The 18,476-nt window shown below is 33.4% G+C and overlaps 1 protein-coding gene across 2 annotated transcripts in view; it reads left to right on the top strand.

Moving 5' to 3' along the window:
• Positions 1-18,476, top strand: part of LOC145293252 (N-acetylglucosamine-6-sulfatase-like) — a 512,787-nt gene that overhangs the window by 475,910 nt on the left and 18,401 nt on the right. For both annotated transcript variants that reach the window (XM_080139826.1, XM_080139825.1), the window contains exons 5-8: positions 4,749-4,847; positions 8,314-8,484; positions 12,390-12,472; positions 15,190-15,308. In XM_080139826.1, the coding sequence (XP_079995952.1) occupies positions 4,749-4,847; positions 8,314-8,484; positions 12,390-12,472; positions 15,190-15,308 (472 nt within the window). The remainder of the gene's footprint in view (positions 1-4,748; positions 4,848-8,313; positions 8,485-12,389; positions 12,473-15,189; positions 15,309-18,476) is intronic.

The following is an 18,476-nucleotide window of genomic DNA, read 5'->3' on the forward strand; positions in this document are numbered from 1 at the left end:
AAGAAGCTGGAATTGTGGAAAACTATTGGTGTCTTATACATATGGTGAAACTTAATGAAAATTGGATATATGTGTTTGAAGTTTTAAGGGAGTTCTGTCTGCATGGGTTATTTAAATTTATTATTTTTTTAATTCGACACATAGAGGATAATATAAAGATACATGACCACTTCCATTGTCTTCCACGGAGTATCATATATATATATATATATTTATTTCATCAAAATAAAATATACTTGAAGTTTTAAAGGAGGTTTGTACCCTGTAGCGCCTTTTTGATTAGAAGGGTATTTAGATTCAGAACTATTTCCATTGTTTTCCCCAGAAAGTTTCATGCATATGATTTAAATTTGATAAAATTTGAACATATTTTAAAGGAATTTTGCTTTATTAGGTCCCTTAAAGATCTGAAAATGCTTTTGTTTTCTTCTCTGGTACTTTTACATAAGCATATACATTTAAAATTTTATGTAGATTGTCTAACCTTTTTTATAGAAACCCCACAAACATTATGTATAGTGAGTTTTATTTGGAGAGCTGAGTATAAATCTGTCCATATATTCAAATGTATTACATTGTTAATCAATATCCTAGACACTCTGGATAAATGTGTTGAGGATGAGATCACCTTTTAATGTGGTTAACAATCTCATCCTCTATTAAGTAGATTGGAGAATGCTGTCACATGGTCTCCTATGTCAAATAATGAAGATACAAAATATGCTAGTATTACAAATATAATCAAGTAAATGTATTTACAACATAATTACAAATTAAAGGTTATAAGAGTTTGTAGCGAAAAACGAATGAGTAACGTTACTTGCGTTTAGGCCTAAATATTCTTTGCGAATTCGAACGTGGCCTGGCTGTCGCCAGAACTGGGAAGTTTTCTGTCACATCTGCATTTTCCTGAGGTCTAGCGAAAAAGAGTGAAAGAAGGAAGAGGGATACGGAAATGAGGTATTATGCCCCCTTGTGGCAAAGAATGATATTAAGTTAAGGGGGGATAATCGTGTTTGCCTTAAGGTCATCCGTTTGTGTTTGTGTGTCTGCTTGTGTGGAGAACTCAGTTTCCCGTAATATTTTGACTGCTCATGAAGCAAGAGTTGATTTGAAATAAGGAATATGTGAAAACAAACAACATTTAAAAGTACACTCAGAGGATCAAAAATGTTGGAGATTTGTCACGAGTATGTTATAAGCATTCACTCTCCTGGTAGGGCCTGTTCTTCCAAAATTCTAATAAATTTATCTAAGGTTTTCAAAAAATCGTAAAATTCCTTTATCTCTATTTCTTGACCCTTTGACTTCTAAGAGACTTGTAACAAACATATCTTTTTAACATGGAATGGAGCATGAAAATTGGAGTACGACTGACACACATCGTCATGTTCATTTAAACATCCATTTTACATGCCAACGTGTGTTTGACTCCTTTTTATAAATTGACTACTAAACTAACTTCTCAATAGAATAGATGTACTGAGACTAAAGCTGCCTTCAAGACTGCCAGCAACCACTGTGAAAGAGTAATAAAGAACACGAGAGTTGTATCCTCAGTCCATCAAATCCAAAGTAGCTGAGCAGCTGCTTGGTTCCCACCAATTTTGGCAAATAACAAACAGTCCTGAATAGAAGTGTGTGTGCTCTATCCCAACCATCATCAATGGACCTAATCTCGTCAACATCGGACAAAGCCAAACTCTTTGCCAAGAACTTTGCAGCTAATTCTACTCTGTGCAATCAAGGCTGCCAATCCCTCATATTTCCCTCTGTATCTGGAAACACACTATGCGATGTACAAATATCTGTGCATGATGTTGCCAAATTAATCAAAATCCTTGATTCTAGTAAAGCAACTAGCCCTAACAATATATGAATTATAGTGCTGAAAAAGCTTCAACTAAAACTACCCCCAATACTTACAAAGTTGTTTAAGTGTTGTCTTAAAGAGAACTGCTTCCCAACACCCTGGAAAACATCCTCAGTATGCTTCGTAATTAAAAATTCAGGGTTTTGGTCATCTCCCTCTCAGTACAAACCCAAGTCTCTTGCGTGTCATGAGTAAGTTGCTGAACCACCTCAGCAAAAATAACCACCTTAGCAGCATGCAATATGGTTTCTGTTCTGCTAGATCTACAGCAAATGTGCTAACGGTTATATCTCCTAGAATTAGCAACTCTCTCTTGCCGGAGGCTTTTTTTCTAGGGCAATTACTCTTAACATATCAAAGGCCTTTGATAAGGTATGACATAAAGGTCTACTCCACAAGATCTCCAGCTACAGTATAGCTGGAAATGTTTTCTCAATTATTAAATCATTTCTCTCTGATAAGTTCATAAGAGTAGTGATTGATGAGCAGAAATCAGCTCACAGTATTAATGCTGGAGTCTTTCAGGGTTCCATCCTGGGCCCAACTCTTTTCCTGATTTACATAAATGATCTCCTAAATCACATCCTAAGATCATTCATAGAGATTTATGCTGACGACACTACCATCTATGGCAACACTTTAAAGGCCATAATCTGATCCCCGTCTGGCATTAATTGAAATAAATGGCTCTCGTCTTGAGGAGGCTCCGTGTTTTGACAATCTTCTAAGTCTGGCTTTTACTCCTGATATGAAATGGAATATGTACATCAAATCTGTTACCAAGTTCGCTGGAAAAATGGTTGAATCCTTCTACCTTCACTGCTGATACAATTCTCTACTTGTATAAGAGCCAAGTACGTCCAAGGATAGAGTACTGTTGCCACATGTGGGTAGGAGCTGCTAGAAATACCTTATCCTGCCTAGACAGAGTTCAAAATAGACTTTATAGCCTAGTCGAGGATGCCCTTTTCTCTTCCCTGCAACCTCTTTCCCATAGAAGAGACATTGTGAGCCTATTTCTGCTTTATCATTATTTTCATGGCAAGTTCCCTCCCCTTGCCAAACTTTCACAAAAAAAAAACACTCGTCTAGCTGAAACCACTATCAATAATTCTCCCCACTCGTTATCTGTACCTAAACCTAAATGTAGATTCCATGAACAAAGCTTCTTTCTTAGAACTGCACGTCTATGGAACTGTCTTCCGTTTCCCTGCTTTCCAGCTGATTACAATATGGTTGTCTTCAAATCCAACGTAAACAAGTTCTTGATGAACAATGCCCCTTAAGTAATCCAATTTACAAAATTTCCACTACTAACAATTACTACGATATTGTCCCATTGACTACAGTACACTCATTAACTCTTATCCTCGAATACTCTCTTGGCCTTGATAAGTGGTAACTCCTTTATAAAATTATAAAAAAAAATAAAGGCCAGGTCCTTATTTACCCCTCTTTCTCTCAAGACTCTCCTTATCATTTCCTTCCATGTTTTCTTTGATTTATCTTTACCAACTGATCTTGCTATCTCAACTGTTCTACATCTACTAACCCAAGAACTCTCTTCCATTCTTTCAGAGTGGGCCCCATACCATCAAAGTCTGGACAATTCTTCCTATACTATCCGAGTTTATCTTCCTCTGAGATCACCAGATCTAAGCCTGTTTTTAAGAATCGCATACATTTATCATATCATTCTCATATCATTTCTCTCCATGCAACATATGTCTTCAACTCCTATTGGCCATGTTTCACTTCCATACATCATCACATTCCATTTCTTTCTTGTTGATGACTATTTTCAATAATGAAAAGTAATCTTAATTACACTCTTTCCATTCTTATTTTTAATATATTCTCACTTGGAGTAGAAATAGTGGTTGGAATAATGGATAACATTACAGATTATGGAATTCTCTATGAATCGTTCAAATCTTAATGAATTTCAACATTCAATACAGAAAGTTGTGAATTTGCACAGCTTTCAGCTATGGGTGAAAGTAGCAACCTGTGTTTGATTAAGCATGTACAATGGTTCATTTTTAGAGAATCTAAAAGTCTTATACCTTAAAACGGACTGACCTCATATCTTCTGATGCATATCAACTCTGTTATAGTCATCTAATGTACTTCCTAAATTCTGGTGTAGTGCTACCGGAAGCGGTGACAAGGCAAATTAATTCCTCTGCTTTGTTCTCTCATTTTTTATTGCATTTTTCCGATTCTTCTTTTTTTAATCATTGGAAAAAATTTTTTGGATTTATTTTAATTAAGAATTAATGAAATTAGTTTTTTTTTAAGAATTACTGAAAACACGTTTAGGGAATATTATGTATTGGATACGTTTTTTTTTTTTATGCTGTTTGAAATTTTGTTATCTTGATTTCAATAATTTTATTTATTTTAGTTTCAATGATTTTATTTTTATACTTTCATAAATATATTTTTGTTATGCATATTCAAATAAAATAACTTATTTTCATGATTTCATGAACATAAATTTCTTATAAACTTTCAAATAAACTATAAACTTTTACATTTTTAACTTTGTTATTAAAAGTGAAAATAAAGACTAATTGTGTTATTTTTATCTGTATAATTCTGAATAAAGTTCGTTCCTTATATTTTATTTCAATAAACCGCTTCACAATAGAAATACTTACGAACAATAAAAGCGAAGGAACTGATTTGCCTTGTCACTGTTTTCGGTACTGCTATGCTGGAAGTTAGGAAGTATGTTAGCTGATTATAACCTACCAACTCAATATGTGAAAAAAAAAAGTCAGTACTCTGCGTTAAGATAAACAAATGAATCGTATATATGTCTTCTATTTTTAAAATGATTCAACTAGCCTTTTTTTTTTTTCTGTTGCAGGTTGGAAATTCTGCATATTATAATTACACTCTTTCTGTAAATGGTGTCCTTGAATCGCATGGTGACTCGTACAAGGCAGATTATCTCACAGATCTCATCGTAAGTTGGGTGTTTTGGACTTTATTTTTGTCTCTTTCTAAATGAGAAAGTATTTCTTGGTTTATATTTAGCTTGTCGTAAAACTAGATATTATAGGGCAGTCTGAATTTGCAATGCCGTCTGATTTGACGAAAATAGCATGGAATTTCACGAAAATTTGAGATTGTCCAATCAACATCTTTGTTGATTGGTGATTAATCTGATGTCACCAAGGTAAAAACAAAAATTGTGACTTTATCCATTTTTTAAAATTAAATTTTGTCATTCTTTTGACTAAAACAATGCAACATCAAATTAAATACATTTCAAAGAGACGCACGTTTCAGTGATTTTTGAATAGTATTTAGTTGACAATTTTGCTTATGGTAAGAAGACAATATTTATTGCTTTTTAAAACAATTAAATTTTAATTACACTTTTCATTAAAGACCTAACATATTCGTTTTATTTATTTAAAAAAATATTTAGCTGATAAGGAGTTATTTTTATAGAAGTCATTTTTTTTTTTTTATAGTATTGACCCTGATAGATTTATTCATTCAAAAGGAATATTATTATCATCATTATTATTATTAACATTAAATTACAAACTGATGTAAAAACAAAAACCCAAGAAACACCATGAAGTTTCTAGTAATATAATACTTCATCTATATATAGCAGTCTTTCAATGGCTATTTGGTCATCATCATCATATTGTATGAATCAAAGATTCTATTGCTAGTATTATTTTCCTTGATATTTTTCCAGTCAAAATTATTTCTAGAAAGACATTGGGTGCTTAAAGGAGGGACCACATGAAGGTTGCCAACATCCTAAGTGAAAAAGATTTTTTTGTAGAACGAACTGGATTCGAACTTGGAACACCCAGGTTGTCAGTGCATATTGTCAACCACTTGTCCACTATCATCTCCCAATGTCCATTGGGTAAAATAGCAGGTGCTTTTATAGAAAATGACTTGTATAGACACAAATGTTTTTTGGTTGTTTATGATCGTGATTTATGGAACAGACCAAAGATGCATGACGCAATTTATAATTTAAAGCTTAAAAAATAATGTAAAAAAAAACAAAAATAAATGGCAGACGACACTAATCATTCAAATATAAAACCAAAATAAATTTAAATAATGTGATCAGCTGTTCAATCTTCCAAAGAACTAATCGTATTTTGCTCCCCCCCCCAAAAAAAAAATGTTTCATAACTGAAATCCAAAATTGTTACATCTACAAACAGAAATACACCCTTAAAAGAAAAAAATTGAATTTCACACACACACACAAAAAAAAAAAAAAAATAATGTTGAAAAAAAAAAAAAGTTAATTTATTTACTGATTTGAAGAAAATTATTAACTCATTCTTAAACACAGGGTGGGGCAATTGATCATAAACTTAAATTTATGTGGGAGTAGGATTCATTTAATGTCATTACTAGGTTTATTACCAGGGCTATGACAACAGCTTGTTCTGTTCATTATTTTGACTCTTGAGTATATATCCAACGCAGTTAGACACAGTTCCTGTGTGCTGGATTTTCAATCGCTAACTTTGATCCTGTGTCACATCTTCTTGTGGCAAGAGAACAACAAAACAAAAAAAACTTTGATTCTTGATCATATGATTTTCCTATTTAAATTTCTAAAGACTTTTAAAAATTCTTATTTGTATTCGTTGGGCTTCTTGTCTTCAGTGGTTATTACAACAGCATATTCTTTCCATTGTTTTTACTCTCGAGTATATATCCAACACGGTTAGACACAGTTAATCAACCGAGAACCACATCACTCTACATAAAAACATATAAGATATCAATGGATATATACCTGAGAATCAAAACAAAGAAAAGAATATGCTGTTGTCATGGCCCTATTTATGACAAGAGAATATTTTTTATCATTGTTTTGACTCTCTAGTATATATCCAACACAGTTAGACAATCAAGAACCACATCACTCTATCTAAAAACATAAGATATTAACTGATATATACTGGAGTCAAAATAATGAAAAGAATATTCTCTTGTAATAGCCCTAGTCATTACTAATGGCTGTTTGGTAACGGCTCTACCATTTCTAATCTCTTTTGTAAATTGCAATTGGAAACATTTGTGTCAATACGGATCCTGTCATGTAGAATTATCAAATAGTGATTTGTGTTTAATTATATATAATGAATCTTTTACAATAGGGATTAATTTAAAAAAAAAAAAAGGTTGATTTGCTGTGAAATGGGCAAACCTTGTAGTATTACCTACCTTGTTCTACACATTTACAAATACTCATCAGAGGACATTTCAGACTTTAATTATCTCCCCTTGCATGATGGTAGAGAACACAACAATTTTATTTATTTATTTTTTTTTTTGTTCCAGCTGGGGCTGGGGCATCTTACTGGATACCAGACATTCATCTGCTATTTTATACATTACAACCAAGAGACCTTTGTAAGATTATGTCCGTCCTTTTAAGTACAATGGTTTGAATCTCTCTTACGCTTGGTTCACCAAGTATATTTGCCGGGTAGTTTTTAAAATTCTTTTTTATCAGGAATCTGGTTGCTCGTATAATTACTAGAATGATGGTGATCTTCCTAAGATTCCAATTTCTTTTGATGCTGTACATAATCCGTAAGATAAAAAGTAATGCACAGAAAAATTCTTTTTCTTGATCTGGTTGGTGACGTACACACATCAACCAGTATGTGTGTACTAGACATGCATGCTTTATGGTATGTAAGACATTTTCCTCAACTTACTCACATGCAACGATCCTTTGCAGGAAACATTTTTATGGGCATAATGACAAAGTGAATCTTGTTGTATTTGCAAGTAAAGTGTTTTTTACATACATTATTGTTTCCATGTTGTTAATTTGTTTTATTTGTAAACTAGCCTGGGTGCCCGACATTGCCCAGATGTTTGGAGGTGTGTGTTGAGCAAATGCCCATCGCCAAACCGGAAGTGACGTAGGTTTAAATTAAGGCTAGACAATCGAAAAGCGGGGATGACTTTGGAAAAAAAGCGACCCCCCCCCTCCCTGTAGAAAAGTACCCAGTTCAGGGTGAAGGAATTAATGTTTTTGACCAATTTTTCGATATTTGTCGTCTGAAGGGTCGAGCTTCAAAATGATACAGATCTCGTGAAAATCCGTCGCATCTGTCGAAAGTTTTAGACAGATATACCAACATACATACATACATACGCACATTTAAACAGACAGGTGAGATTTATATTATAGATGCCTGTATTAGAACATGTATTAAGGCAATCAGCATTGCCTAAACTTTGTAAATATTTCTGAGTTTTTCACTTTTTCAAGAGTGCCTGCAAAGCAGTTCCCATTTCCAAATATAGTTATTGATTTTTCTTTAATTTATTTGAAAAAAAAATTTATATACTATAATCACTAATCAAGGATTGTTCTTGCATTTCATTGTTTTTGTTTTGTTTTTGTTTTTTCTCTGAAGAGTCGTAGAGCTGCAAAATTCATTCAACTTCAAAGTGCTAAGAAAAAGCCTTTCTTTATGATGCTATCCACTCCTGCACCTCACAGTCCGTTCACTTCCGCCCCTCAGTACAGCAAAAACTTTACAGACAAAAAAGCTCCTAGAGACAAAAGTTTCAATGTAAAATCTAAGGTAAGAGCCTTCTCTAAAACTTATTCCATCATTCATCACATCATAAAAAGCATTCAATTTGGGACACAGAATAAATTGGTAAGAATAATTGATTTTGTTTTCCTGTAAATTAATTTGCGGAATCATTTTAAGTTTTAATTAGTCAGATTATAATTTTTTTTTTTTTTTTTTTAATCCTTCATAATTTGTGTGTTCATTCCTTTTCGAGTTGTTATCCTCATCTTCATAGTTGTTGTCGGCCAACTCCTATAAATCACCTGAAGAAGGCCCAGAGGATGAGTTGGCTGAAATGTGGTGAAACAACTATGAAGATGAGGCTAAAAGTCCACAAAAGAATGAATGCACAAATTATGAAAGGAAATATTACAAAATAGAAAAACCTCAATTATAAAATGGGGAAGAAAAAAAGTGCCATTTCCAATCTTATTTTCTTGGGATGGGTCTTTTTAAATGCAATTATGCGAATGCCACAGAGCATTAAGCATACTGATGGCATTCAGTAATAGTTATAACCCATTTTGGGCTCAATGTTATGTCACATTCAGTCCTTGTGGGGGGAGACAGGTAAATAGTTTTAAAATTGAAGATGCTAAAGAGGCATGATTCAAAAGAGAATCATTTTTTTTTTTTTTTCATTTCAAGTTTCATACTAAGATCATTGACCCTTCAGAAGACGCATTAATATATTAGACTTTAAACTGGAAAGCAGTGAAAAAAAAATTGTAGTCATTTAAGTCACGGACACACTACTAGTAGTAGTTGTAGAGAGAATGGATGTTTATATAAAGAAAAAAAAGACTTTAGCCCATTAAGAACAGGCAAAAGTTATGGCCTGTTGAATTAGAATGAGTGCTTCATGCCAAATTGATGGTTGATAAATATGGTTACATTTGTGCTCATTTTTGCATTAAATACTAATCCCTAACTGTGCATCGAACAGATAATCTAATACTTTATTTGCTGCACCTTATCATAACAAAGGTCCATACAAAATTTTAGCCAGATTAGTCCAGTAGTTTCCAAGTTTTCCAAGAAAAATGGAATGGACACAAGATGGACGTGTAAAAGCGAGGTCAAGAAAGCGCTAGCTGACTGTTGAGAAGAAAGACTTTTAAAAAGCATATGTGAAAGAACTTTTGCAAGATAACAAAGTGCATTGTTTTGGCGGAACCACAAATAAATGCATTTCATTTGCATTAAAAAAATGTTGAGTCAGATTTTTTTTCCTTTTCTTTGTTCCTGTGACGTTACAGATATCCTAACTGTAATCTTTTAACGCATATACCACATACTAGATAAAGCAGGGAAGCCAGGGCAGTAGCCTTAGATATATCTAAGATCTTTGACAGGGTCTGGCACATAGTTCTTCTCATTAAAATTAAATTATATTGTATTGCTGGACGAATATTTAATATAATCCAATTCTTCTTAAACAAGAGAAAAATCCAGGTTGTCCTCAATGGTCGTACGTCAAAACAAGATGATATAAATGAGTGTGCCATAGAGGTCAATCCTTGGACCTTTTAATATTCCAAAAAAGAGTCTCCAACCTCCCGCACTATCAACCAAACTCCAACCTCTGTCTCATAACTGCAATGTTGCATTCCTGTGCTTGTTTTACAAGTATTTTAGTGGAATATGCTCCAAACTCAAAACCTTACCTCCTTGTTGAGTTGGTTACTAACCCAACAGGCAGCAAAATCCCACCCAAACACTGGAGGTCCCTAGATGCCACGAAGCCTTTTACTCCAATAGTTTCTTCTTTCGAACTGCTAGACTCTGGAATTCCCTCCCACGCCCCTGCTTCTCTGACTGTACTGACATGCAGAAGTTCAAGTTCTCACATAGTGTCACTGTAAATTTGATCTCAAAAAGTAGCCATCTTACATCCAAGTATCTACACTTTGTTTGGGATGAAATAACAGTACAGTCTTTGCCCGAACATAAAATACGCTTAAATGTGATATTTTAATTTGTCCAGATTTCATATGTATTATTATTATAGTCGTGATTTCAAAAGAAAAAGTATTTAGGTGCCATCAGCTAGAATCAAAACCAAAACCATAGCATTTAAAGCTGGTGATATTACTGCTGTACCAAGATGACACGCACACAAACCGATTAAAAATTCAAAATGAACTAAGATTAAAATAGAGAAGTAATCAACCATCTCAGCAAAAATAACCTTCTTAGTGACACACAATATGGTTTCTGTTCTGCTAGATCTACAGCAGATATGCTTACAGTTATATCTCATAGGATAAGCAAATCTCTCAACAGAAGCAACCTTTCTAGGGCAATTGCTCTTGACATATCAAAGGCCTTTGACAGAGTATGGCATAAAGGTTTACTTCACAAGATCTCCAGCTATGGTATAGCGAGAAATGTTTTCTCGATTATTAAATCATTTCTCTCTGATAGGTTTATAAGAGTAGTAGTTGATGGGCAGAAATCAGAAGTTCACAGTATTAATGCTGGAGTCCCTCAGGGTTCCATCCTGGGCCCAACTCTATTCCTGATCTACATTAATGATCTTCCAAATCACATTGTTACATCATTCGTAGACATTTATGCTGACGACACTACCATCTATGGTAACACATCTAAGACCGTAAATGACCAAGCTCTCTCCGATTTTCTCTCCTCTGATCTTGAGCACTTGGTACAATGGGGAAAGGAGTGGCTGGTTACTTTTAATACATCTAAAACCAAGATTTTATCTTTACATCATCAACGTTCTGATCCCCATCTGGCATCAATTGAAATGAATAGCTCTCATCTTGGGGAGGCCTCATGTTTTGACAAGCTTCTAGGCTTGACCTTTACTTCTGATCTGAAATGGAATACATGCATCAAATCCATTGCCAAGGCCGCTGGAAAAATGGTTGAATCCTTCTATCGATCCAGTAGATATCTCACTGCTGATGCAATTCTCTATCTATAGAAGAGCCAGGTACGTCCAAGAATGGGGTACTGTTGCCACATCTGGGCAGGAGCTGCTAGAAAGGACTTATCCTGTCTTGATAGAGTTCAAAATGCACTTTGTAGCCTCGTGGATGTCCTTTTCTCTTCCCTGCAACCTCTATCTCAGAGAAGAGATGTTGCGAGTTTGTCTCTGCTTTATCATTATTTTCATGGCAACTGCTCGACTGAACTTCAATCTATTGTCCCTTTTCATCAAACTTTCACAAGAAACACTCGTCTAGATAAAAACTCTATCAATAATTCCCCCCACTCTTTATCTGTGCCTAAACCTAAACGTAGATTCCATGAACAAAGCTTCTTTCTTAGAACTGCTTGCCTGTGATGAACTTTCTTCTGTTTTCTTGCTTTCCAGCTAACTACAATATATAGTCCAATGTAAACAAGTTCTTGAAGAGCTGTTCCACTTAAGTTAACAAATTTACTGAATTTCCAATACTAACGATTACTATATTGTCCAATTGACTACTGTACACTCTTTAACCCTTATCCTCGAGTGGCCTCTGGGCCTGGATAAGTGGTGATGCCTATGTAAAAAAAAAAAAAAAAAAAATGAATGTACAAAATGTTTTAGCTTTTCAATTTTGGCCCATTTTTGATCCCTTAAATACAATTTTAACCGGTTAAAAAAAACCATAAAAGAACAGCCCATAAAAAATCCAATCAATCGAGGCTTCTAGCACGGCCCTGCGACTTTTAGTTTCGAAGGAGATAATTTGAAAATATGGAGACCGATAGACAGGCTGACAGACATATAACCGTTTATATATTAGATGTATAGTTTTTGTTTTGTTTCTTAATTTTCAGTTGAAAATTGCTAAAAAGGAAGGACAAATTACTGAAATTAAATATACAATAAAAAAATTTTATTAAAGTAAAATTTAAATTTTTACCCTTTTAATTTTTTCCCTTTCTTTCTTCAGGATAAGCATTGGTTAGTGCGTAATGCTGCTTCTCCGATGCCGAATAAAACAATATCATTTATTGATGATACTTTCAGGAATCGGTATGTTTTTGTTTTGTTTTTTTCTAATCTACTTTGAATAAATTTTTAAATGTTTTGCTTCTAGTTAACCATGGAAATCATATTCTGCAGCTTTTGAAAAAGAAACTTACAATGAAAGATTGTCATATTTGTTTGTTTATTTGCAAACTGTTATCCTTAGTTGTTGTTTCACCACGTTTCGGCCAACTGTTCTTCTGGCCTTCATCGGGTGGTTAACTGCGACTGGATAGGAATGCTGAGTCTCTTAACTGTATCCTCAGTAACTACTGACTTCCATAATTGCTGTCGTCTCACCACGTCTGGTCAACTAATCCTCTGGCCAGCTTTGGGTAGGATTAAAACCACTATCTTCAGACAATGCTCATCTAACCACTGTGCCACAGGCTCCGAAGGCTATAGTTAAGACTCAGCATTCCTATTTTCCAGTAGCACAGTGGATAGAAACATTGAATCTCCACGGTCCCAGGTGAGCATTATCTGAAGGTAGTGGTTTCAATCTTACCCAAAGCAAGCTAGAGGCTGAAGGTATTCCTATCCCGTCATGGTTAACCACCTGGAGAAGGCCAGAGGAATAGTTGGCTGAAACGTTGTGAAACAACAACTAAAAAGATGAGGATAATAGTCCGCAAATAAATAAAATATACAAATTATTCATCTCAAAGGATTTCAATAAAAGATAATCTATAAAGATTGTCATCTTTTAAGATATTTTTAGATATCAACATGCATTTCTATAACTATAATTTTATAACGGTCAGTAAGTCCCTCTTTAAAACTTTGGGACGTAATTCATTATTTTTATTTCAAATCACGTAACATTCTTGTCACATGCTAATACGAACCCGACGCTGTGTATGAAAGTCTCACAAAGGAAAGAAATTCAACTCGCCTTTTTTTCAGTTTTAATGAAATGCATTTATTAATGGTACTTTCCAAACCCTGCCTGTATCTTGTTTTTACAAATTCCGTTCATTCACCATGTGGTTAACAAAACTCTGCCATATCGAACATGGGCTTTTTCTCTTCCCATGTCGACACATCTGCTCAAGTCCAGTTGCCATTATGCAGGGTTTTTTTTTTTTTTTTTTTTTTTTTTTTAAATCTGCTTTTCTTTCCCATCTCTTCCTCCACTGTGACATCACCTCACACACCAGCTTGGTCATTTGCATACGTGTCATGCCATTGCTGCTGCATATGCATCATGAGTTCTGTTACACATCAAGTGTCTATGTTCTATTTGTAATGTAACCTAAAATAGAAGTGCTTCAAATTAGATTCAATGATGACTTGTATAAAACATTTTATTCAATCGTTGCTACATATTTCATCGGTGTTATGCTTTTGTTTACATTGCACTTGTCTATATATAAAGTTGAGTATGTTGATATATTTGTATGCACAAAATTCACTCCAAAATTAACTGATCATTATGAATTTTGGAACATAACTGCTGGGTGCAAGGGGTCCAAATGTGTGCTATATTTAATTTTATGCAAAGTGGCTGGTATCCTTTCATGAAAATTCAAATACCTGCTAATTTTGTGAATTTTTAACAATAGATATGACATGATTTTAAAAAAATATTTCTCAAATTTCAGTTTCTTTGGAATATTTAAAAGGGGCAAAATATGGGTACAATCTACCATTTAAAAATTCAGATGTGTAAGATATGAATTGAATTTGATCCATAGTCATTAGATGCCAATTAAGATTCTCTGAATTTCGTTTTTTAAAATTTTAGGCATTTTCTAGACAAGATCATTTTATAGCTTCTGATTAAAATTAGAATAACAATTCTAGACTTGAGGTTTTAGTATCATTATATCATTTTAATCTTCATAAAGCGACATAAGTAGTGAAAAACTGTTTTGTTTATGAAATTGATTTTACTTGTTTTAGGATGGCCGTTCATGACAATGCTTAATATATGGTAAAACATTGATAGATTTAAGTTTAAAGAATCAACATGTCATAGCAATTGACTTGTAGTTAAACAAAACTGACAGCAACTCTGTGCCATTGATCCTCTTGAATTGGAAGCCATGTTTAATTTCAAGAGTTTCCAATGGGTAGTTATTCTATAGAAGTTCTAGAGATGAAGAATTCTCAGTGAGAAGCTGTTCTGTACACGTTCTGGACTTTATAATTTTGCAGGCAAAGAGCAAAAGATCCTTCTTGTGTTGACACAAAAAAAATTTTGTGCTGGAATGCTAAGATTTAATTTTTATGGAGCAATTCTGGTTTCTGATTGGTTGATAGCAGAACGTGAATTCATTTGATTCCTCAATTCCTATCAGCAATGTTTATAAATAGAATCTCCCAAATTTGAGGGAGCATACCCCAATAATTATGAAAAATATTGCAACAGATCCTATGCCATGTTCTTCAAACTTATAAATACATGAGCCTTGTGGCTGTCTCTTTCATGCTAAATTAAGACTTATTGTCTGAAAGTTTGTATAAACATTTTATAATACATGTGTCATAGGCTAAATTTAAATTGATCTTATTGGTATTCAAGGTAAAAAAAAGGGTCAAAAGAAAATACTTGTATCTGCTGTAAAAAAAAAAAAAAAAAAAAAATCTTTTTATTAATAAATCTTTTTTCATTAGTTATGTAGAGCCAATTATGTTTAAAAAGTTATTTTTCTTCAGGCAATGACTGTTAGTATGAATTAGACCAGTTTTATGACTTTTATAAAATATTTTTGTTCCAGTTGGAAAACTCTACTTTCTGTGGATGACCTTGTTGAAAATGTTGTTAAACAACTGAGTGCAAATGGCCAGCTGAATAACACTTACATTTTCTTCACTTCTGACAATGGCTACCATTTAGGTAAGTTCTTTTTGAATACTAATCTTTTATAAAAAATTAAAAAATAAGGTTCAATGTAATCACAATAGATTTAGTCATAGATTTGTCTATACACCTTGAGATAGCTTTTATATATATATATATATATATATATATATATATGAACAAATGATTAATAAAACATTTTTAAAAAACATCTTTAAACAGAGTAAAAAACATTTAATTTTAAAAAGGAAGCACAAGATAAGTGGATAGTCCTTAATCCGCGGAGTTTCGAAGAAATACTCTCCTTCTCATCAGAGGGCAGGAATTAGCAAAATGCGGGATCGGATTTTGCATGTAAAAGTATTTAATGAAACCACAAGTAAGTCACAGATCTTACTTGGTTAATAAAAAGGCTGAGTTATGGGGAATAGGAGTTAAAAGAAAAAATAAAAAGATTTCCCATGAATGGATAGTCCGGTGAAGGGTAAAAAATCCAAGAATGGTAAAATCCAAACACGGTCGAATTAAAAACTTCCAATCCAACAGGTAAGTTCCAAAGGAATCGCGTAACTGGAAGATGGTCCAAAATGATCCAAAAGGTAGAATTCCTTGGAAAAAAATCACAAATGGAATGAGTTCAAAATCATTAAAAGAAAAGTTCAAATGTGCACAGAAAAAGCACTGGATGGAATATTTAAAACACGTCTGCCAAGGCCGGAAGAATCAAGTAAATTAAGGTTTTAAAAAAAAACAAAAAAAAACGGAAAAACGGTGGAATATATATATACACACATACGCCTGATGAATCCTAGCATGGATGAAACGCGGAATATTCTGTGTAGTTTAATTGCCATATATATTTTATAACTTACCACTATATATATATATATATATATATATATATATATATGTATGTATGGAGTACTTTGTCACGTTTGGGCTGGTGCATCTGCTACTTGTCCCTCACTTCTTGACAGGGTTCAAAAGAGTCGCCAACCTGATAGGTCCTGAACTGTCATCTAGGCTTCAGCCTCTGTCCCATTGATGAAATGTTGCATCCCTCTGCCTATTCTACAAATACTTTAATGGTGGATGCTCTGACGAACTACAAGCACTAGTACCCCCTTGACGTGAACACCCTGACAAGCAGCTAAATCCCACCCCTTCACAGTAGCGATCCCTAGGTGTAAGAAAGTCTTCTATTCCAATAGTTTCTTCCCCAGAACTGCTAAACTTTGGAACTTGTTTCTGGGATTCTGCTTTCTCAACTGTACTGACATGCAGAAGTTCAAGTGTAATGTGAACAGACATCTTGCCACTCATCTCCCTTCATAATACCCTTGTAACTTATGTCCCCAATAGTAGCCCCCTACTTCAAAGTGGCACTTTGCCTTGGTTGGGGTGAAAATTTGAATTTTAAAAAAATATAAATATATTTAATCTCATAATAGTCATGTTGATTTTTACATGCTAGCATGTGTTAGATTACTTGACTTCCAATCCAACCTATCTCTGGCCAAGTCTTTATTTATCCTGCTTTCTCTTATGTTTTTCTTTTAATTTCTTAAGACACTTTTAAAAATCCTTAAATTTTAGACATTTTCTAGTATCAAAAATGAAATCTTTATTCTAGACATAAAGTTTAGTATCTTATATTTTTATTTTAATCTTCTTAATGAAATATGAAAGTAATGCAAAAAGTTCAAGGAATTTTACCCTTCCTGGGATGGGTAACCTTCTGACAGTACTATGCCAAATCGTTTTAGTTTTTTAAAAATTTAATGAAAGCAGTGTTTTTTCTGTAATACTAAACTGATTATTACAGAAAAAATTTAAAATGTGATAAAATAAGGATACATTCTTGGAATTCTATCAGTTAAATTGAAGAAATTAATCAGTCATTAAGCATTTTTTTTTTTTTTTTTTTATAATTTTTTTTTTGCATATGTAGTGAAATCTATATTATTTTTAAATAAATGCCTGACTAAGTCTTATTCAAACCAATACAAAAAAAAAAAACTCATGGTAAAAACAGCCAATCAATATATATGTTAAAAAAATTGCAGATTGTTTCAATAAATAATAAAACTAATGCTAGGATATAAAAATATGAATCACACTGAAGGAAAGATTAACTTCTACTTACGCTAATTATTTTAACTAGCAGAATCCGTGGAAATTCGACGGTAGTTGAAAGCATCATCATATAAGCAAACAATAGAATAAGTGTAATATTAGTTCCAATCCGATTAGACCGTGAATTAAAAAATATTTTTTGTAGACAAATATGAATAACTGCTTGAGATATACAAGAAACAGAACTATAGTAAGGCATCACTTTTTTTCTAGAGAATATAATTTAATCAAAATGACTAGTAAATCAGTAATAACTATGTCACAATCTTTTCCTGATAATCTGATGGAGGATGTTGACAGATGATATGGCTATACTTGCATATATATATGTGTGTGTCTGTCTGTCTGTCTGTCTGTCTGTACATTATCCTAAGCAATAACTGTCAATTTTCAGTACAGACTTAAAATTTGATATAGGGTATTGAGATTTGGGAAAATCTTTGCAATCCGTTTTTGGCCAGAAATTTGGCAGTTAAGGGGTCAAAGTTCAACGATTTGTCCTTTGAAAATTCTACCAAACTCCTCCACCAATTTTGGGTCTAAACACTTGAAATTTTAGATATAGGTTCCTTGGACGGATCTAACTTAATAACTTGATTTGAGCACTAAACAATAAATGTTAAGGGGTCATAATAGGGGTCAAAGTTTAAAAAATTTTTACCTCTGTGGTCTCTACCAAATTACTCGGACAATTCTGGTCTAAACATTTAAAATTTTACATAAAGGGTATTCAGAGATAGGGAAAGCTTTTTAATCAGTTTGGGGCGAAAATTTGAGCTACCAGTATATAATTGTATGTATGTATGTTTGCATGTCTGCCTAAAACTTTTGACAGAGGCGACGGATTTTCACAAGATCAATATTCTTTGGACGCTCGACCCTTCAGACAACAAATACAGAAAAATTGGCTAAAAACATTAATTTCTTCACCCTCAACTGGGCACTTTTCTTCAGGGAGGAGTCGCTTTTTTTGCCGATATTTTCGAAAGTCATCCTCTCTTTTCGATTGTCTAGCCTTAATTTAAATCTACGTCACTTCCGGTTTGGTGGTGGTCGTAACAGCAAAGA

The sequence above is a fragment of the Euprymna scolopes genome, chromosome 14 (assembly GCF_053919585.1).
Source record: "Euprymna scolopes isolate OS-2025 chromosome 14, ASM5391958v1, whole genome shotgun sequence".
NCBI classification, from domain to species: domain Eukaryota; kingdom Metazoa; phylum Mollusca; class Cephalopoda; order Sepiida; family Sepiolidae; genus Euprymna; species Euprymna scolopes.